The 20,945-nt window shown below is 43.5% G+C and overlaps 2 protein-coding genes across 10 annotated transcripts in view; one reads left to right on the top strand and one right to left on the bottom strand.

Annotated features, from left to right (window-relative positions):
• The window catches only part of LOC110497460 (pericentriolar material 1 protein), a 35,783-nt gene extending 20,853 nt beyond the window's left edge, over positions 1-14,930 (top strand). For 6 of the 8 annotated variants that reach the window (XM_036954395.1, XM_036954391.1, XM_036954390.1 and 3 more), the window contains exons 20-40: positions 1,073-1,218; positions 1,790-2,022; positions 3,131-3,308; positions 3,885-4,204; positions 4,579-4,743; positions 4,911-4,967; positions 5,651-5,823; positions 6,113-6,244; positions 7,042-7,177; positions 7,298-7,450; positions 7,780-7,883; positions 9,356-9,490; positions 9,940-10,164; positions 10,285-10,344; positions 12,084-12,216; positions 12,510-12,625; positions 12,726-12,801; positions 13,072-13,247; positions 13,387-13,479; positions 13,623-13,743; positions 14,004-14,930. In XM_036954395.1, the coding sequence (XP_036810290.1) occupies positions 1,073-1,218; positions 1,790-2,022; positions 3,131-3,308; positions 3,885-4,204; positions 4,579-4,743; positions 4,911-4,967; positions 5,651-5,823; positions 6,113-6,244; positions 7,042-7,177; positions 7,298-7,450; positions 7,780-7,883; positions 9,356-9,490; positions 9,940-10,164; positions 10,285-10,344; positions 12,084-12,216; positions 12,510-12,625; positions 12,726-12,801; positions 13,072-13,247; positions 13,387-13,479; positions 13,623-13,743; positions 14,004-14,029 (2,958 nt within the window). In that variant the 3' untranslated portion in view covers positions 14,030-14,930. The remainder of the gene's footprint in view (positions 1-1,072; positions 1,219-1,789; positions 2,023-3,130; positions 3,309-3,884; positions 4,205-4,578; positions 4,744-4,910; positions 4,968-5,650; positions 5,824-6,112; positions 6,245-7,041; positions 7,178-7,297; positions 7,451-7,779; positions 7,884-9,355; positions 9,491-9,939; positions 10,165-10,284; positions 10,345-12,083; positions 12,217-12,509; positions 12,626-12,725; positions 12,802-13,071; positions 13,248-13,386; positions 13,480-13,622; positions 13,744-14,003) is intronic. The other 2 variants (XM_036954393.1, XM_036954394.1) reach the window with 2 other exon arrangements.
• A 408-nt stretch (positions 14,931-15,338) lies between these two features.
• Positions 15,339-20,162, bottom strand: LOC110497461 (acid ceramidase). Of its 2 annotated transcripts, XR_005037676.1 has the most exons (15): positions 20,003-20,162; positions 19,838-19,884; positions 19,354-19,444; positions 19,162-19,248; positions 18,956-19,034; positions 18,762-18,836; positions 18,584-18,629; positions 18,184-18,328; positions 17,939-17,993; positions 17,761-17,842; positions 17,417-17,548; positions 16,548-16,671; positions 16,298-16,354; positions 15,868-16,164; positions 15,339-15,650 (listed from the first exon to the last, which is right to left on the bottom strand). XR_005037676.1 is itself a non-coding variant. In XM_021573571.2 (14 exons), the coding sequence occupies exons 1-14, from the start codon at positions 20,063-20,065 to the stop codon at positions 16,075-16,077; spliced, it is 1,173 nt and encodes a 390-aa protein (XP_021429246.2). In that variant the 5' UTR covers positions 20,066-20,162; the 3' UTR covers positions 15,339-16,074. The 2 variants fall into 2 exon arrangements, 1 of the variants encoding a protein (XP_021429246.2); XM_021573571.2 differs by having other exon boundaries at positions 15,339-16,164.
• Between the last annotated feature and the right edge of the window lie 783 nt (positions 20,163-20,945).

The following is a 20,945-nucleotide window of genomic DNA, read 5'->3' as shown; positions in this document are numbered from 1 at the left end:
TCTAATCAAATAACTGTTTAATTGTTACCCAATTTAAATTCTCATTAACAATTAACTCATTAGGAATTGGGGCACCAAGAGAGCGGTTCTTGAAAGAGTTACCATCTCCCGAATTAAACTTTAAGGGTCTTTACCAATCATATTCATAAATGGTCAACGTATTAATGATAACCTTCTATCATATCATTCTGAACAGTTGTAACCCCTTGCATCTGCAAAAACCCCAGCCTTACTTATGATTCAGTGCTACACAAATTAGTTTAATTATTTACTAGCTAACTAAATGGTAACACAGGATAAACATACACACTTAATACATTAGCAAAAGGTCCCGAGTGGACTGACATAATATGGCGGCTTGTTACAACTATGTTATGTTGGAATGTACCTCTGGCTCTCCGTAAGTAAAACAAAACAAGAAAATGGTGCTGTCTGGTTTGCTTAATATAGGGAATTTAAGTATATTCTCTCCCCTCTGTGTGTGAGAGGGGGTCCGGCTGAAGTTATTTATTGCAAAGCTTATCTGATTTTGAGTCAGGACATCGGTTTCACCCAACCTACAGAAAAGGTAGCAGCAACCTAAGGCTTTAGGCACACTGCCAAATAATGTTTGGCATTTCTGCTCGCTTTCCTTTCTGTTCAATGTCTATTACATTTCACTAAGGTCGATAAAGTAAGTTAATAAAGAAATGTATTACTCATGCCAGTCTTGTGTTAGAGGTGCCTAAATGGATTTTCGCCGCATTGTCATTGATATAGCACGGTGACACTTAACCTATAGAGCATGGTGTTGAATTTGAATTTATTCAGCATGCGTCGTCCTGATGGAAATGCAAACACTGCTAATCCTTTTATAGAAATCAGCCTTTGGCTTGAGATCCTATTTGACTGGGTGTCAGAACCTGTATGGGGAAACCAAATGACAGACAGGTTCATGAATACCATTTTGTTCTCTTCTTTCTATCTCTTTCAAACTTTCTTTCTCCACACACACACACACACTCTTTCTACATCTCTCACTCTTCTACCTGTTTTCCTTGTCCCTACCTGTTCTCCCCTCCCCCCTCTCCAGATGTTGTCCTACATGCTCCAGACCCTGCTCACAGGACCGTACAATGCGCTGCCCAACAACCTGTCCTCCCCCCAGGTCCACCTGGTCATGCACCAGCTCAGCCAGTGTTACACACAGCTGGCCTGGCAGCAGAACAACGCCGAAAGGTAGAACAAACACACAAAAAAAATCAACTAGAATCTATTGGTTTATTTTCATTTTTGTCATTTAGCAGAGTGACTTAGTAGTGTGTGTGCATACTTTTTCGTACTGGTCCAACCGTGGGAATCGAACTCACAATTCTAGCGTTGCAAGCGCCATGCTCTACCACCTGAGCCACACTGGACCCATTTGCACAGATAATGTACAACAAACATTGCACCATATTTTAGCTATATACTGTAGCTAATTCTCATCTGAAGTCCCCAGATACTTTACTAGTTTACTGATATGTTAATGTCACTGGCTCAATGTATGGCATGAGGGAAATGATCAGTGTCTGTTTTCCAGACCTTACAATTCCGTTGAACATTTATTCATTGCAGCTTTTGTTTGTTAGATTCACACCCATGTCATGTCTACATTAGTTTATAGCTCTAAGTGCATAGCCAATCATGGTTAAATGACTATCTGCAGTATATGTGAACATGACATCAGGTTTAAACATGACTTGTGAATACAAGAATGTGGTTAGGTTTTAACACTCGACTTGCCTGTATTTATCCCGTTTGTCCCCAGACTAAAACTGGTGCTGAGCGACCTGCTTCGTCAACAACAACAGCAGCCGCCCTCCTCGTCCTCAGGTCAGCAGGCCCAGAACCAGGGCTCCACGTCCCGGGACTCCGGCAGTGCCTGTCCCCCCTTCTCCCCCACCAGTCTCTTTCTCCCATTCATCTCCTCCATTCCCCCCTCAGTCAACCAGGCCCTCAACCTGCCTCCTGGCCTGGCCGGATTCACACCCCTCTCCTCCGGTACGCCTTCCAACACCCCTTTATACATACATCTTCCATCCATTGTTTTTCGACCCTTCCTTGTTGATGTTATGACATATATTTTGTATGAGTGAAAGTTCTCAAAGGAATGAAAAATCCAAGAATGTATACCAAACATTAGGAACACCCCCTCAGAACAGCCTCAGTTCGTCAGGGCATGGACTCTTAAGTTGTCAAGTGTTCTACAGGGATGCTGGCGCCCATTTCAACTCCAATGCGTCCCACAGTTGTCAAGTTGGTTGGGTGTCCTTTTGGGTGGTGGACCATTTTTGATACACACGGGAAACTGTTGAGCGTGTAAAAAAAAAAAACCATTAGCGTTGCACTTCTTGACACCAACCTGTGTGCTTGGCACCTACTACCATTTGCCGTTCAAAGGCACTTAAATTCTTGCCCATTCACCCTCTGAATGGCACACATACAAAATCCATGTCTCAAGGCTTAAAAATCCTTTAACCTGTCTCTTTAAAGCTTTCCCCTCATCAGTCTGTCATGGAAAAAGCAGGTGTTCTTAATGTTTTTGTATAGTTAGTGTTCAAATAATGTCTCTTTCAGGGACTGTGTGTGCAAAAATGTATCAATTGCTTTTGTAATAATGTCATGGAAGGCACTCTTCTTTAAATACTTGTCACCTTGACCCAGTTCAATTCAGAGATTAGCTTTAGAAATTGAGAAGCTCTGGCACATATGAGTGTTATTGAGGAATAGAGGGCATACTGGAATAGTAGGAGAAATTCCTGATTTGATATTTTTGTAACCAAGTGTTTTCCAGATCACAATATACGCAGTTTGACGTTTATTGTCATCAGTCTTGTCCTGGAGGCAGAACTGAACAATTTCCCCTTAAATAAGCCAGTCAAAATTGTCTTTTGTAAAAATTCATAAAATGTAAAAGCTTTTTAGTCTTAGTTTAAGATTAGGGTTAGCAAGCGAGTTAGGTTTAAAATCAGATTTTATGACTTTGTGGCTGTGCCAGCTAGTGACCATGCTGCAGATTTGCCTCCAGAACCAGATTCATGATGGAAAAACCTCTAACCTGCACAATATACCTCTGTGTGCTCACTTAATTTATTTTTCTCCTCCACAGGGTTTAATTTCAACCCCATGTTCCCTTCTGCTATGGGGGAGTTCCCTCAGAGTGCTGGTGGCCAAGTCAGCCCAGACAACCACCAGCAGCAGCTGGATCCCAACACCTCAGTCAAGACAGAGTACTTGAGCTTCCCTCCGCCCCTACAATGCTCCCCACTCAACACTGTAGACAAAAGGTGTGTGTTAGTGATTGATTGGCAAAAATCAAGTAGTTGCATATCGTGATATTATTTTTGGATGATATTGTATCGATTATTACTGACGTTTGACTCCAAGTATCGATTTGTAAAATCGATGTAGGCAGCGTTAGCTAGCGCTAGTCGGCTGTACCTGTGCCAAAACTCCAGTATTTATTCATCCTATAGCATGTTCTCCGTCTTTTTTAAATAGTGAGCCAACATGCTTTCAGTACTTATATTTCCCTGACTGATCAAAACACATTTTCTCTTGCCCCTCTGCAGCAGACATATATATATATATAGCCTGCAGCAGACATGTATATAGCCTGCAGCAGACATATATAGTGAGCAATATGTTTGGAACATCAAATCGCAATACAATCTGTGTCGAATCACAATACATATCGTATTGGCACCTAAGTATCGTGATGTCCCTTGCAATTCCCAGGCCTGTGTGTGTGTGTGTGTGTGCAAAGAATGAAAGGCATACTTCATTGCTACTTAGTTCTCTCTTACTCACACATTTTTTTCCTACTTTAGTCCAACCGTCTTTCTCTGTATCCATCCCACCAGGCCCCAGAGGCAGAATGAAGGAACCGGCAGTCGTGGCCATGAATCTGGCTGGCTCAACGTCTCCCAGCCTCCAGCTCCTATCACTGAATCCCCCTCCCCTCTACCCCATAGAGGGGCTAACAACACCCGGCCTCAGGCCTTCGACCAGGCCTCCCAGGAGAGCTTCAGCAGCATGCCGGACCCGGCTGACCCCACCATCATCACCAAGGCCTTCAGGGCAGGACGTAAGGCCTCTGCCCAGGCAAGCCTGGCCTCCCGCGACAAGACGCCCAACTCCAAGAGGAGGACCCGGCTGGTCAAGGGACACCACAAGAACACTGGTACGACATGGGATACTGTGTAGGGACCTGTAATGATTTATATTGAGTGCTTTTTCTCTAGAACTTGACATTTCCTTCCTCTCCAGCAGCTCAGTTAGGAAGGCCCGGGAGGTAACTCGCTCCAACCACCACCACTGTAGCACCTGCCTGTTGATATATTTACAAGATCATAAGACTAGAGATTTGAAGACCTCTCAATATTTCGGAGACACAACTGAAACAGTATTGCTCAAGGCGACTTGGTCAACACTATCTATTCAAAAGACGAATGCACAAATAGGGTATTTTTTTAAACATACGATGTGTGTAAATGCTTATTTTTTTGTGCTCTATTTGTTTTGTGTGTTTCTCTTTCCTTGCTTGTGTATCTCCAGGAGTGGAGAGTGACAGTGTGTCCAGCACGGCCGACTTTGTCCAGAAGAGGGTGCCGCAGCCCCATCGCCAGCGGGACCAGAACCAGAGCCTGCTAGACAAACTGACCCAGGAGAAACTGGACACCAAGACCAAGACGGGCAACAAGCCCAACGACCTGTCCTCCGGTACAAAACCTTGACCCAATCACACTACACCGTGTCCACGCACATCTTCAGTTTCATTATTATTGTTATTTGAGTTGAATTGGTTTTATGTCCTCACCTTTTTGTAACGTGACCACGTTTTACTTTTTTGTTTATTTATGTCGTTGCATTTTTGATTTTCCTCACAGCCTATGCTTGGAGAACACCTTTCCTCTCTAACAGAATTGCATGCACTGAAGCGCCAGGTAAACTCACCCCTAGCACACAGCTAAGCACCAGCTAACACTGATTGTCACTGATTTGAAGTTTGAGGTGTTTTTTTCCCACAACCTTTGTGTAATATCGGTCATTCAAGCACCTCATGCATGTAATAGTTAAACTTTTAACGGACTCAAACTAGATCCCAACCTTAGTGTAACCTTCGAGTCTCTCGCTTGATCTAATGGACTTGGCGAACAATTGAAAGAGAAAAGGGGATACCTAGTCCGTTGTCCAACTGAATGTATTCAACTGAAATGTGTCTTCCGCATTTAACCCAACCCCTCTGAATCAGAGTAATATGTTTGGCATTCTGATTGGCTTTTTTTTTTTTTTTTTTTTTTAATGCAATTGCTTTATCTTTTGCATTTAGGAATTTGTTAGAATGTGTTCCATTGTACAGTATCATTTCCTTCGATACATTACTCTTAGAACTACTAGGTGCGCAGGCTTTCCCTCCAACTCTACTTTAACACATCAGATTCAGCGAATCAAGGTCCTGATGAAGGTATGTTTCAGCAGAGCTGGAGCCAAAGACTACACCGCCACCTGTGCAATACTGGATGGATATATATAGATATATCTCCCCAATAGACTGCCACATATGACTGCTTCTTATACTTGCGACAACATCTTCTTGAGTGTCTGTCTTGCGTTTTAACACCTCCAGATGCCAGCAGTGACTTCTCCCTGTTCGAGGCCCTGAGAGAGACTATCTACTCGGAGGTGGCCACGCTCATTTCCCAGAACGAGTCGCGGCCCCACTTCCTCATCGAGCTCTTCCACGAGCTGCAGCTGCTCAACACCGACTACCTGCGCCAGAGGGCACTCTACACCCTACAGGTAAACACGTCCGAATGAGGATTTACTGCTGATCCTAGACCAGCACTCCTACTCTGAGACTGCAAATAGTATTTCATACAATCCATGGGTAAACCTCATAGGAATGGATTCAAGCCACAAGGAGCTGCTGATAAAGACTTGAGGTGCCAAAATGTTGTTGATAAATCCCGTAGGAGCATAGAAAAAAACACTGGATTCTTTCTTCTAAATGTACAGCTCATGATTGTAACCCTCTTCCTTGCTGTTGGATTCTAATGTTTAACCATGTCTTTTTGCTGTTGACCTCCAGGACATAGTGACCAGGCACCTGACGGAGAAGAGTGCGGCCGAGGACCAGGCCTCCACCCTGGGCCCTGTGGCCTGGGCAGCCGGCTCCCAGTCAGAGCTCACCCCCAGTGAAAGCCTGGCAACCAGCGACGGGGTGAGACAGACGGATTTACACACACACCTGCCTCTTCATTAAATCACTTGCCTGTCATATCTCCCACTCCCTCTTTTCTCTTCTCAAGCTTTCCCTATCTCTCGCTCTTTTCTCTAGCTCATGTCTCATTCCTGACACCTCTCACTTTCTCTCAACATCTCTCGCTCTTTCCAGCCATCCATCTTAAACACTGTCCATCTATTTTTATTTCACTCTCATCCATCTTAAACACTCCGTCCATCTCTTTTTCTCTCTCCCCCTACCTCCTTTGTTCCCCCCCTCGTCTTTGAAATCCAGTGCTCCCGTTGTCAGTAAGGCTGTGCCTTGAGGCCCATCCGTCACTCTGAGCGAAGCGTTGCGGTTGCTGCCTGCCGGACAGATTAGATGTGTGTGGTTGTGCAGGTCTTTGTTCTAGCCCAGGTCCCCGGATGTTTTGCTAAATTATAACAATCCCTTTTGTCTTTGTAAATCACTCCTTTGTTCCCCAGTGATGGATGAGATGCCTGATTTTTCTCCCCCCCCCCATATGTTTGGAGAAAAGGATACAAGGGCAGATGCGCAGCCCATTGTTTTTAGTCTATTGCATCCCGAGATGTAACAGACGCAAAATCGGTCAAGGGAGTTTAGCAGAGCGGTCTCTGCAATGAATCAACGTTTTTCTTTTGTTCTCTCTTCCTCATTCGAACAATGAATGATGAATGGGTTCTCGTTTAGGATTTTTTTTCTTTCTAAATTGTTTGTTAGCCCCCAATGGGTGAGTGGTGTGTGATTGAATTCCCTTTTTACCTCTCTCTCAGGATGTGTCGGAGAAGAACATCCGGGTCATCAAGCATCATGTCCCGAGTAAGAGGCGGAACGACGCAGAATCGGTAGACAACGAGAGCACCCTGTCCACCACCTCCAACCTGGAGCCGTTCGCTAACGATGACTTAGGTATAATTTTTTAGTTGAGTTGAGTTTATTGTCCCGCGTTGCTCTTCTAATATCCTTCTCTTGTGTTCTCTCGCTCTCTCTCCCTCCCCTCTCCTGCCACTTGCAATGCTGTGCTGCCAGGTAACACAGTGATCCACTTAGACAAGGCTCTAGCCAGGATGAGAGAGTACGAGCGCATGAAGCTCAAGGCTGAGTTTAGCCCCAACACCACCGCTGCTACCGCCTCTGAGGCCTCTGCTAACTCTTCTGCTAGCGCTGCTCAGCTGCTGGAAGGTACACTTCTCTCTGTTCTACATCTCTCTCTGGTAGAAATGCGTAACGCTTGCTCCCCAAAGCCATGTGCTTCGTCCCACTCTACAGTGTTGTGGTCGGCGGGTGTGAACACTCCCACACACGTGTTTCCAAGTGCAAAGCACTTTGGCTGTCTGCGGTCTCATGTAGAGTCCTTGAAGTGTGCAGTCGCGCCCTCACGCACTTAGTAAAGAAAAAGTGGGATGTGGCAATGGTGTGCTGAGCTGTTTCGATTTCTCTTGGTGCCAGCTTACAAAACACACCTCAGATGGGAGATAATAATACATGTGTGTGTGTGTGTGTGTGTAAAGGTGCGGGAGTCTGGTCAGGTGATGTCCACTGTCCCCAGATCGACACCCAGCAGCTGGACAGACAGATTAAGGCCATAATGACCGAAGTCATCCCCTTCCTCAAGGTAGGAACCCAGGACCTGCCTCAATACCCTATAGTGGTCTCCCTTTTGTCTCCTGTCCTTCATTTATACTAGGGGTGGTCAATCCTCATTCTGGAAAGCTACTGGTCTGGATGTGCCCAAGCCTAGCTCAGATAATCCCTACCATTGTGTAGCAGAGTTGTCCCAATGCTTCAGCGTTGGCAGACACAATGTAAGTAACTTAATTTGTGTCCCTCTAATTGCCCTGAATGCCTCTGTTGATCCTACAGCTATTCCTCACTGAGCTCGAGCTGTTTTGCAAGGAGGAATGGGAAAAAATGTCAGTCTCTCGATGTGCAAAACTGATAGAGACATACCCCAAGCGACTTACAGCTGTAATCGCAGCAAAAGGTGGCGCTACAAAGTATTAACTTAAGGGGGCTGAATAATTTTGCACGCCCATTTTTTCAGTTTTTGATTTGTTAAAAAAGTTTGAAATATCCAATAAATGTCGTTCCACTTCATGATTGTGTCCCACTTGTTGTTGATTCTTCACAAAAAAATAGTTTTATATCTTTATATGTTTGAAGCCTGAAATGTGGCAAAAGGTCGCAAAGTTCAAGGGGGCCGAATACTTTCGCAAGGCACTGTATGTGCAGACGATGATGTGCAAGTAGAGATACTGGGGTGCAAAATAGCAAAAAGATAAATAACAATATGGGGATGAGGCAGTTGGGTGTGCTATTTACAGATTGGCTGTGTACAGTGATTGGTAAGCTGCTCTGACAGCTGATGCTTAAAGTTAGAGAGGGAGATATAGGTCTCCAGCTAAAGGGATTTTTGCAATTAGTTTCAGTCATTGGCAGCAGAGAACTGGAAGGAAAGGCTGACAAATGAGGTATTGGCTTTGTCAAGTCAAGAACAGACTATGGGAGGCACACAGTACTATAGAGAGCCATGACTACATGGAACTCTAATCCACATCAGGTAACTGATGCAAGCAGTGGAATCGGATAAAAATACACCTTCTGGAACATCGGGGACTGAAGAGACACTCAGGAACAGACACTCATACGCACACACACACGCTAGCACACCCACTCTACACACACACGTACGTTATAATATTGTTGTATGGTGGTATTATACATTTTGTATTGTAGTGGTGTAATAATGTTATGATGTACTGTTTTATCTTTGGTTTTATGTGTGATGTAAGTGCCTTTATGCGTTTGGACCCCGGGAAGAGTTGACAGCGGCTAATTTGGGATCCCTGATAATTACAGATGTGCAGACTCATGCTACATTTGGAGTGCGATAACATAAGAATATTGTGACTGACTTGAGCAATTTTACACTATTGGCAATGGAAAAGCCCTGGTTTTTGTTTTGACAAATAATTTGGCAAACTAGCATGATTTGAATCCAGAAACAGTCAGGTACCCAGGCTAGCAATATACTTTGTTAAAGGCAAAGAACTGAAAGAGGTTGTTTTTGTTCTTGTGGTCTGTCAGGAGCACATGGACAAGGTGTGTTCCTACCAGCTGCTGACGTCGGTACGGCACATGGTGCTCACCCTCACCCAGCAGAACGACGAGAGCAAGGAGTTTGTCCGCTTCTTCCACCGACAGCTGGGAGGAATACTGCAGGTATGAAAAGCCTTATGATGATATAGCAAATTTAGAGGTTTTCCCCACTGTGACTCAAACATCAGATTAGTCCGGTAACTTTTATTTTGGTGTAAGAGCTGAAAACGTCCACTCAAACAAGTTAACAAAGTGCAGACTAACATAAGAATTTATATCCAGAAATATTGGTTCAGCCATTTTAAAATTAGTATCAGCTAATTTTTTTTAACTAAGCCAAGATAGACCACAGCCTGTCGTTTCCATGGGAACAAATGAGCTATAGTGGGCAGAACAAGCAAGGAGGGGGCAAGAGCCAAGCACGAGCTTGTGAATCTATTGATTCAGCCATTTTTTTAAATAAGTATGTGTGCAGCTTTCTTAGACAGATTTTCTCAACACCTATTCTATCTAGTACTGTTTTTAGCTTATCATTTTCAAAATGGAGTCCTAAGTTTTTCCCTCCCCCTAAGGACTCTCTGAGTAAGTTTGCAGGACGTACTCTAAAGGACTGTGGCGAGGACTTGCTTGTGGAGATCTCTGAGATCCTGTTTAACGAGCTGGCCTTCTTCAGACTCATGCAAGACCTGGACAGCAACAGCAGTAGTACTGCTACTATAGCTAACTCCCAGGCCAGGCACAAGAACCACAAGAGACCTAATAATAACCAAGTCAAGCAGGAACACAGGAATAATGAGGTAGGTGGAGGGGATAGGGGTGTGGGTGAGTGTTTTCATATTGGATTTGTGTGTGTCATTCACTCTAATATGAAATGAGCGAATACATTTCAAGACTGGTGAACATTTGACTACTTTCAGGAGAACAAGTCTCCGGAGGTCGAGAAGTCCTTTCCCCCAGCATATCTCGATGAAGACAAAGTGAGGAAATCAACATTCAACATCTGATTTTCTTGTGTGGTTTCAAGCCAGATGTCTCTTTAGACTACACTTAGTGTAGTCCAGGGGTGTCAAACTCAGAAAATGTGTTATATCTTTGCTGTCGACGCTCCCAAACTGTCTAGCTTTCATTTCAGTGATTTTATTAGCAAGCTGGACATTGTATGAATGTACGTCCATTATAATTTCTACAGTTTCAATTTGGTTTAGTCATTTTAAAGTGTGTGTGTATGTACTCAGCAAAAAAAAAAGAAACGGCCTCTCACTGTCAACTGCGTTTATTTTCAGCAAACTTAACATGTATGAATATAAGATTCAACAACTGAGACATAAACTGAACAAGTTCCACAGACGTGATTAACAGAAATGTAATAATGTGTCCCTGAACAAAGGGGGGGGATCAAAAGTTAGTCCGTATCTGGTGTGGCCACCAGCTGCATTAAGTAATGCAATGCATCTCCTCCTCGTGGACTGCACCAGATTTGCCAGTTCTTGCTGTGAGATGTTACCCCACTCTTCCACCAAGGCACCTGCAAGTTCCCTGATATTTCTGGGGTGAATGGCCCTAGCCCTCACCCTCCGATCTAACAGGTCCCAGACGTGCTCAATGGGATTGAGATCCAGGCTCTTCGCTGGCCATGGCAGAACACTGACATTCATGTCCTGCAGGAAATCACACACAGAATGAGCAGTATGGCTGGTGGCGTTGTCATGCTGGAGGGTCATGTCAGGATGGGACTGCAGGAAGGGTACTCTGTAAAGTGAGTTAGTTCAACCACGGACAATGACAAGAAGCTCAGTCTGATGATACTGATGATACCATGACAGACCCTCCACATCCAAATCGATCCCGCTCCAGAGTACAGGCCTCAGTGTAACTCTCATTCCTTCGACGATAAACGCGAATCCGACCATCACCTCTGGTGAGAAAAAAACGCAACTCGTCAGTGAAGAGCACTTTTTGCCAGTCCTGTCTGGTCCTGCGACGGTGGGTTTGTGCCCATAGGCGACGTTGTTGCCGATGATGTCTGAGGACCTGCCTTACAACAGGCCTACAAGCCCCCAGTCCAGTCTATTGCGGACAGTCTGAGCACTGATGGAGGGATTGTGCTTTCCTGGTGTAACTCGGGCGGTTGTTGCCATCCTGTACCTGTCCCGCAGGTGTGATGTTCAGATGTACCGATCCTGTGCGGGTGTTACACGTGGTCTGCCACTGCGAGGTCAATCATCTGTCCGTCCTTTCTCCCTGTAGCACTGTCTTAGGCATCTCACAGTACAAATATTGCAATTTATTGCCCTGGCCACATCTGCAGTCCTCATGCCTCCTTGCAGCATGCCTAAGGCACGTTCACGCAGATGAGCAGGGACCCTGGGCATCTTTCTTTTGGTGTTTTTCAGAGTCTGTAGAAAGGCCTTTTTAGTGTCCTAAGTTTTCATAACTGTGACCTTAATTGCCTACGGTCTGTAAGCTGTTAGTTTCTTAAAGCTCGTGCCACAGTTGCATGTTCATTAATTGTGTATGGTTCATTGAACCCTTTACAATGAAGTTAATTAATAAAAATCCAAATATCTTTGAAAGACATGGTCCTGAAAAAGGGACATTTATTTTTTGCTGAGTATATAAATATATATTTATTTTTTTGACACCCCTGGTGTAGTCTAAAGGTTGGGATTAAGGCGTGTAAATGTCTTAACTTTTTACATCTCACTCTGTGTGCCAGGATGAAGATGAGACGGAGCAGAAAGAGACCGAGGGGGAGCAGCACGGAGGAGAGGGGAAAGACAGCAGGAGCAGCGAGGCCTCTGAGATGGAGGAGGAAGAGGGGGCTAGAGAGGGACTGCTTCACTCTATTAGTGAGTGAACACAATGCGAGGCGCCTCAATTAGCCTAAAAGCTACTCTGTAAAGTGAGTTAGTTCAACCACGGACAACCTTGCTAGTGACCGTAGCTACTAGAGGAAGCTTGTGATCGAGTGTTCTGCAGGTTCACAATGGAGGATTTTGTTGTGAATCTTTAGGGTCACGTCATTACAACTGTCGCCAACCTATTTCCAACAAAGTAAACTCCTACTACGATTATGACGAGTGCCACACCTTTGACTTGTTCTCCTAGTGCTAACCCTTCGTTGTTTTGTGTTCTTTGCCAGGTCTGTCCAAGGCGGAGACCCAGGCCCTGACTAACTACGGCAGTGGGGAGGATGAGAACGAGGTGGAGATGGAGGAGTTTGAAGCTGAGCCCCAGGACGTCCAGACCTCCCTGCAGGTTAGCAATGATGGTGGAGAGCAACGGGTTAGGACACACACACACTCAGTACGCACACTTCCGTTAGACTGTCTAGTTACCGTCTTCTCCTGTATTTCAGGTAGCAGCAAATGAAGCACCATCAAATGGAAACCGAGAGATGAAGTCTGACCAAGAAAGCTCTGAGAGTAACGATGGTAAGAACGCTCACGGTTGTTTTTCTGTCTCTTGGCTTTTAGGCAGCCAAAATAGTACCTGTTTTTCATCTACTTTTTGCTGTGTACATAGTCCACATTTTTGTAAATGGTTGCCAGATGTTTTCATTATAGCAATGTTTGGTCTGATGGATGCCTGTGTTTTCAGCCCCTCTGATTCCCTATAAACCCCCCCCCCCCATACTGTCTCTCCCTCCTTTTTCCTTCTCTCTATCCTAAACTTCTCTGCTTGCTTATCGCCCCCACCCCCAGTCAAGAGCAGTAAGTCTGAGTCCATCGATGTGGTGGACTCCCCAGAGGAAGAGGGTGTGGAGAATGGGAGGCCGGAGGGGGAGGGAGGTGCAGCCTCAGCCACCACCAACAACCAGGAGGGCTCAAACAGCAGCGGCAGCCCTGACACCGAGTCACCTGTCATGCTCAACATAGATGTAACACCACTACATAGACCTATGATCCTTTTTAAACTACAAAATTCTTTAATAGTTTAATTTATTTATGTGTATTCCAATGTCTTTATTACTTCTCCAAACCCTTTATAATGTATATGCTTTCATTTAATTCATGCAGGAGGTGGGATCAGGAAACATGAGCCAAAAGTCAGACGAGGAAGACTTTGTGAAAGTGGAGGATTTACCCATGCAGCTGAGTGTCATATGTGAGGTGGGACGAGCCAGAATGACTCCATTTCCCCTGTTATCAATATGTCCACTTTTTTTCCCCCTCTTCTTACAAACTGTCTGATCATTGGTCTTGTGAAATCTAGTAATGTTCTCTCTCTGTGTGTGTGTGTGTGTGACGAACAGGAGGCGCTCCAGAAGAGGGTAGTTGAGGAACAGCAGAATAATAATCGGTCTGTTGAGATCCTCAATGGGAACACTGACACTAGTGGACTCGTGGGCAATGGACACACGCTCAAAGAACCAGGTAGGTACATACAATATCTAGTGAAATGATTCACTGTCTGGCACAGTTTTCATTTCAAAATTGTTTCATGAAACTGGTAGAGCGCAACTTCACAGAATGTCCAGGGAAATAAATGTATGTTGCAGAACCGATATTAGTCTGCCGTGTAGACATGTAAATGTTGGCTATGTACTATTTAATATGATTGTATCCATCTGTGTTTGCAATATCTCTAGGAAGACAATGATTCGTCTACTTTTTTTCTCTCATCTTTCTTACAGAAACGATAGGTGCACAAAGTGCATAAAAAGACCGTCTTGTACAAACGTTGTCGAATGAACCACTACAGAATAATCCTAAAGATGTTCAGACTCCTATTGGTACTTAATGATTGGATGGTCGCAAGGGTTGGCGAGACAATGTCGTGCCAGTGACTAAGCTTAGCTCGAAACCGTTTGACCAACTACAATGGTTCAAAACAACTACAACTGTAATGTAATCAACACTGTTTTGTTTATTTCTACTCCTGAGGCTGTATCTATTAAGCACATCAGAGTAGGAGTGCGGATGATCTAAGATCAGTTTGGTATTTTTGATCATCATACATACTGATTGTTTGGACAAGTTGGACCTGATCCTAGATCAGTACCCATTCTCTGAAACACTTGATACATACAGCCCCTGATTACTGAATGTGTTCTTTGATTTGGGGATTTAGGGTGGGGTCTCTCTCTCACTCTGCTGCTGTGTTACGTATAAAGTTTTACAAGCCTCGTTTGAATCCTCTAGTCTAGCAAACTTGTTGAAAATTGCCTTAGTTCTGTTTTCTGCGGATATGGGATCAGTTTGGAATCGGTTTGTCATTTTGAATAATTTTATTTGTTCATCTTCTTGGCCTTGTCTTATTCTCTCTCGCTAGCTCCCATGCTTTTCAAGCATCTGACCTTTTGAACTCTTAACTACAACACTAATGAACTACAAGTACGACTTCAAACTTGATTCAGGCTGCTTGCGAGTCATTTCCTCACCTTTGGCTGTAAAGACTACATTGACACCTAACATCTTTTCCCTTATGTCATGGGGGTGTCGTCACCTTTTACTGCACTCTTAATGTTACCTTCCTTTTTGTTTTCTCTGGGCAGTTTTCCATGTAATTAAAGATAACTACTGTATGTAGTTTTAAGAATAAAATGATGGAACTTTTCAAAGCGGTGGCTTGTCTTTGTGTTTAACAAGTGTAGTTTACTGGAAGGCTGTAGACAAGACCTAAAATCAGATTACTTGAATGCAAAAGATATAAACTGATTGATCAATGCTTTCATGAGCCCAGTTTATACCTGGTGCTGACATGTGTCCTGGGCACTTTCTCAATTGTGTAAAAATCTGTCCTCTACTCTGTGACCTGTAAATGGAGGCGTTTCCTCACCAATCATCCCCTACCAGCGGTAGAAAGGCTCTATCGTTAATATAAATTACAGGCTAATTCACACTTTGTTCCAAATGAACATGTATGGCAAAATGTTTTCAAAATATTGAGTTGCCATTTAACCCTTTACACTTGTGGGAATTGGCCTATTGAAATGTTTCTCACAAGGGCATATGCATGAACATGGTAATTGAAAGGGAACTGTGTGGAATTTATTAGACCAAAGGGAGTACACAAGTTCAACTGAATCCAAATTTTACACATGATTTGCATTTGATGTGTGTAGATTTTGGTAATACAAATAACTCCAGATACATCCAGTGGGAAGACATGTTACACTTTCACAAGGCAATTCAGACATTGTAATTTTGCTGCGCATAGAAAGGAGTCGGCAGCAAAACAAATTCAAATGGGCTCAATTTTTTCAGGAAAACCAAGGGTATGACATTACATCTTAACTGTACATCAAGCCGTGATCATAAACATTTGGCACTGTATAGACATGAGTTTTATGATTTTGGAAATGTAAAGTGCACATTTGGGTTGCTTGTATGACAAAGTGGTATTAATTATAATCCCCTGTCATCTTTCAAAATACATAGAGTCCTCTTAATTTACAGCATTTCTCACTCAGACAAAGTTGCCCAATTACTGGGAAGGCAACTTTGTTGCGTAATGCTCAAGTTCAGAGAACGTGATCTCTGACATGTTCAGCCCACTGTTCCAATTTTGGTGCTTAACAGTGCCCAAATCTGCCATTTTCAACCCATGTATGAGGGTTAAGCAATGTTGAGGCAATATTTCGATTGGAGCCTTTAGTTACAGCGCAAAGACTTGAAATATGTACAACAGGATTCTCCAGTTGTTTCTGAATCAGTTAAGCCCATCTCCCCACCACCGTTCTGTTAGAAACCCATTTGGAGGCTTCACCAGGGCATACAGGGGTTGGGGCAGTCACGGATGTAGGATTCCAGTTTGCCCTTGTTCACGTCCATCAACGTGGTGTATGTGGTCAACTGCAATGACAAGTCAGTCACTCGGGCGGTCTTTTGAGAAATGCTAACAGGACTTTCGCATTAGACAGATTTATTGAATCGCTAGAAATGCCTTGAATGGTTCATAATGATAAAACGGTAAATAAGGGCTCACCTTGTTCAAGACTGGTTTTGTCGACAGCACGTCGTACACGGTCTTCAGTGAGATGTTCTGAGGAGAAAGGATAGGGGAAAAGAATCTTACCACTTTGTTTAGCACAAAGATTCCTTTGAATTTGTACAGGGAATTGAAACATCAAATTAAGGAGCAGAGCCAAATTATAGTTGACTTTTTATTCAGCCATGGAATGGTTGGTGTCTGCCCAACTACATCTATATGGCTTATCTGTGGTTGTAGTACTCACTGCCTGCGTGGTCTGGTTCATACACTTCATGGCTGGAGTCCTGCGGTTGTCCAAGAACAGAGGCTCCTTCCAGTGATCGTAGTTGGTTTCCAGAACGTACCAGCGGCCCAGCTTCAGCTCAATCCTTCACAACAGGAGTACAGTGTTTAGGAATGTGATGCTTCCTGATTAAATCAGGAATATCTAGGCCTCCTGCGTTGCGCTGTGCTAGAAGTGTCACTACAGATCCGGGTTCGATGCCGGCCGCGACCAGGAAACATGAGGCGGCGCACAATTAGCCCAGCGTTGTCTACATTTGGCCGGCTGGGATGTCCTTGTCCCATCGTGCTCTAGTGGCGCATGCACGCTGACTTTGGTCGCCAGCTGTACGGTGTTTCCTCCTACACATTGGTGCAGCTGGCTTCCGGGTTAAGTGAGCAGTGTGTCAAGAAGAAGTGCGGCTTGGCATGGTTGTGTTTCGGAGGACGCATTGCTCTCGACCGTCGCCTCTCCTGAGTCCGTACGGGAGTTGCATTGATGGGACAAGACTAACTACCAATTTGATTTGTTTTACCCATTTTGTGACATGTATCCTTATGTAATAGAAATGTACCTGCTGGCTGGACATTTCAGATTTCCCTGTTTTTGTAGTCTGGATCACATCCCTGAATGTTAAACAGTATGATTTGTATGACCAGTGTGATGCAAGGTGATCTTGTTCCACCCCAGCACCTTTTCAAATCAGGTATGCTAGTGCTGAGCTGGAACAGAACCCTGCACAGCTAGTATTTCACCATGACACAAGTTAGAGACCCCTGCTGTACTAGTAGTGTGTTTAGTATTTAATTTCAGTAGTTGAAATTGGATAGTAATATGTTTTAGCCACTCACTCCCAGATGTCGAGGCTGAGGACTCTGGAGCGGGTGATGACACAGCCCTGGCCCGTCTGGTTCCCTCCCAGGATGAAGTAGGCCGGGGCCAGCAGCTTGGTCTGGGCCAGAAGGTTCTTTGCCGCCTCGTAGCTGGACACACACAGGGTTAAATAAAGGGTGTGTTTTCACGAGACCAAAGAAATGTCAGTTTCATAATGCTGGTCTTGAATGTGCTCAGGTTTTCCTCCATAATACAGCCCTCATTCAAGCAAGAATGTGTATTATTGCCTTCAATAACAAAACATGTCAACTGTAGTTAAATGACATTGTCATTTGATTCTTCTATGAAAGTAGAAAGATACCTGGTAGCATTCTCTAAGACAGAGCGAGTGAGGAAGCTCATCCACATCCCATCTCTTTTCCCCAGGATCCACTCCACGATCCCTGAGAGAACAGACACACTTAATATTCCCCCCTCCGCATTCATAACAGGTCTATAAATGTACTGATTTGAGAGACCGGGAGAGTTGGGTAGCTCACCGATGTATCCTCCATCGAGGCTGAAGCGCTCATTCATGGTCAGAGTGAAAGCATGCTTCAAAGAAAATGATAAATGTTTTCGTCAAATTACACTTTCACAACTACCATGATGTTAAAACAGATGTTTGTCATCATTGGCTAAAAAAGACACCACATCAGGGACACGTTCAAAAGGGATTTGTTTTTCCCATTTGAAAATGTTGCTTGCTTCCATTTGTGCCTGCTGAATGCAGCCCAGAGCTCACCGGTTTGATACCGGTCAACATGCCCACGTAGCCGGCGAAGTTAGTGGACTTGAAGACCGTCTTGTTGCCTCTCTGGAAGTCAATGTTGACCACCATAGGCTTGAGTTTCTCTGTTATCAACCAGGACCTGTTCTTCATGTCCCAACTGGTAGAGAAAGAAACAATAAGGGGGTTTATTTTCAGTAAAGAATTAAAGGTGTAGCAACTGGAAAAACGTTTACAGAAAACCAGCAAAAATAATTAAAAATAGGTTAAAAGGTATTGTTCACCCAAATTGACTGACTAGTAATTTGGGTTTGTAATAGCTACAGTGTCCTATTAACACAATGGAGCACAAAACAATGCATGGTAGGACCCTTGATATCCCTTTGTCACTAAACTGTAGCAGTGACATTCTTACCCCATGAATAGTCCAAAGTCCATATTCCGCCCATGGATAAGGTTACCTATGACAATGCAAGGAGAGAAACCAAAATGCTGTGTGTGCATGAACATTTCAAGCGTCACGTCCTACCATGATGACATGTACATAACTAAAGTATTGATTCAGATGTCATAACATAACATGAGCTACTTACCATTTGAGTCCTCTGCCACTAGAGAAGTGCACACTGTAAAGATCTCATAGAAGATGTTGTAGAGGACAACCTCGCCTGGAGTGAAACCAAGTGTAATAGAATCAGAATAGAGGGAGGTGAGAAACTAGAAACTGAATGATAGTGCCGTTGTGGTCAGGGGTTGGAATAAGCAATTGTGGGTTACTGTATATTACCAAGGGGAACACCCGAGGCAGTCGCGACTCCTTTTATTTCCTCATTGAATGGGTAGGGTAGGGTATTCACTATCAAAGGCTGCAGAACACACAAGACCATTAGTAATGGATTAGAAACGGTTACATTATCAAATTAAATCATCACTGAAATTATTTTATGAGATGAGGTGTAATAGTTTTCCAGTGAAATGATCAAACTCTCTCACCAAGTCCTTGTCGACCAAATCTATCAGTTTCCCACTAGGAACAAATGCGTTGGCCAAATCCTTGATAGCCTGGATCATGTTGACCAACTGAAGAAAACCAGACAAATAGTGAATAAGAAAACAGTACGAGTATTGATCCTACAGTAAATACATTTACATAATTGATACGAACAAGACATGTAAAACTCTCACCTCAGCTTTCTTGTCAGTGATGATTAGCTTCCATCTTTCGCTGGGGGGCAAATCCAGGTCTATTGTGTACCAGGTGACAGGCCCTTTGAATCTGATCAAAATCGTGACATGAGAGATGTTAGATGGATGCATAATGACATTGAGGTCACTTTACTATCCCCTGCAAATGGTATTACACAATAGTGTCATGTGAGATTCATTTTAAGGCTACAGTAGTCACTACAGTAGTCAAAAGTTGCCCCAGTCTAATTACAATGGACAGAGGCAGGTAGCTAATGACTAAATGCACCTGGTTATACACAATACAAACACTTCTTGTTAACCTGGCATAAGTGTGCCGCCTCACGCATGAGCCATGATCTGGGACCGGCCGGGTATTACAAAACTTATGCAAGTTGTTTAGATGTTACGGACATTTGACAGCACCTTGGACAACTAGCTAACTTAGTTAGTCACAGTATGCTAGCTAATGACAAATACTTACGTTGGACCTTTGGGAGGGTACATGCCCGTCTGGCATTCTTCGGTATACTGTTAAGAAACCAAAGCTTTGTTCAGGTGAAAATGCACTTTCTAGCTAGAACTCAGACTAACTAATATTTGGCAGACAGTTTACGATTACAGAATATTCATTATTTGGATCACTTACCGGTGGCACAAACTGTGCCGATACTGCAGATAAGGACACCAAAAGACAACACAACCTATCCATCTTGTGTCCCGTTGTTTGTGTGTAAAGCTTCTTCGGATTTCTGGTCAGCTTCAAAATACGGAAGTGTATTCTTTCCTCGTGATTTGAGAGGGAGCGTGCGGGCGGCTACAACATATTTTATACTTACATTTTTCTCTGATTCAGATACATTAGTTTTGTTTATGTCACGTATTGCATGTACAAATGTAAGTGTATAAATAGGATTCTACTTATGTAGAATGATATGTCCTCCCACACGATACTGGTACATTCCTGATTGTTATACTGAAGTGAAAACAAGTGCACACATGACTGGCAATTAAATATCAATAGAATGGGATTATTGTAGTTACAATTGGGCACAGGTTACTCATAAAACAACTGAAAGCACATTTAATGGGTTGCGACAAAATGACTTTTTAAAGCTAATTCGCTTGTCAACAAATCCTGTTTTAAAACAGTTTGAAAAAGATGAGGAAAAGCTGAGGAGCCTTGTCATATTCACACGTTGACGCTGTAGGGGAGCGTGGGGTAAGTTGAGCCGAACACAAAATTCTAAATTTGACCAAATATGTAGAAAGAGGTCATCATTTCATGGAGTCTGTGAAGGAAGAAACCACATGGAAAAAGTAGTAAGCAAGTTAGGTCCCAAAAAGTGTAACAAGTCAAATGAATGTGTTAGAGGTTTCATGATGCTTTTATCGAAACCAAAGTAAATCATTGTTCTACACATCAGTTGGTGTCTCCTATAAGCTTCAATATGAGGACATAACATTAGCATTAAGGTACATCCTTGTAGCTGTGTGGGTTAATATAGTAAAAATGTTTGTCTTGGGATAAATTGAGCCAATGGCAAATTGAGAAAATTAAAGTTTGTTTTCTTCCCAGGTGAAATGCAAGG

This window comes from Oncorhynchus mykiss, chromosome 19 (genome assembly GCF_013265735.2).
Source record: "Oncorhynchus mykiss isolate Arlee chromosome 19, USDA_OmykA_1.1, whole genome shotgun sequence".
Lineage (NCBI taxonomy): Eukaryota > Metazoa > Chordata > Actinopteri > Salmoniformes > Salmonidae > Oncorhynchus > Oncorhynchus mykiss.
This window is presented reverse-complemented; position numbering and strand designations above follow the sequence as displayed.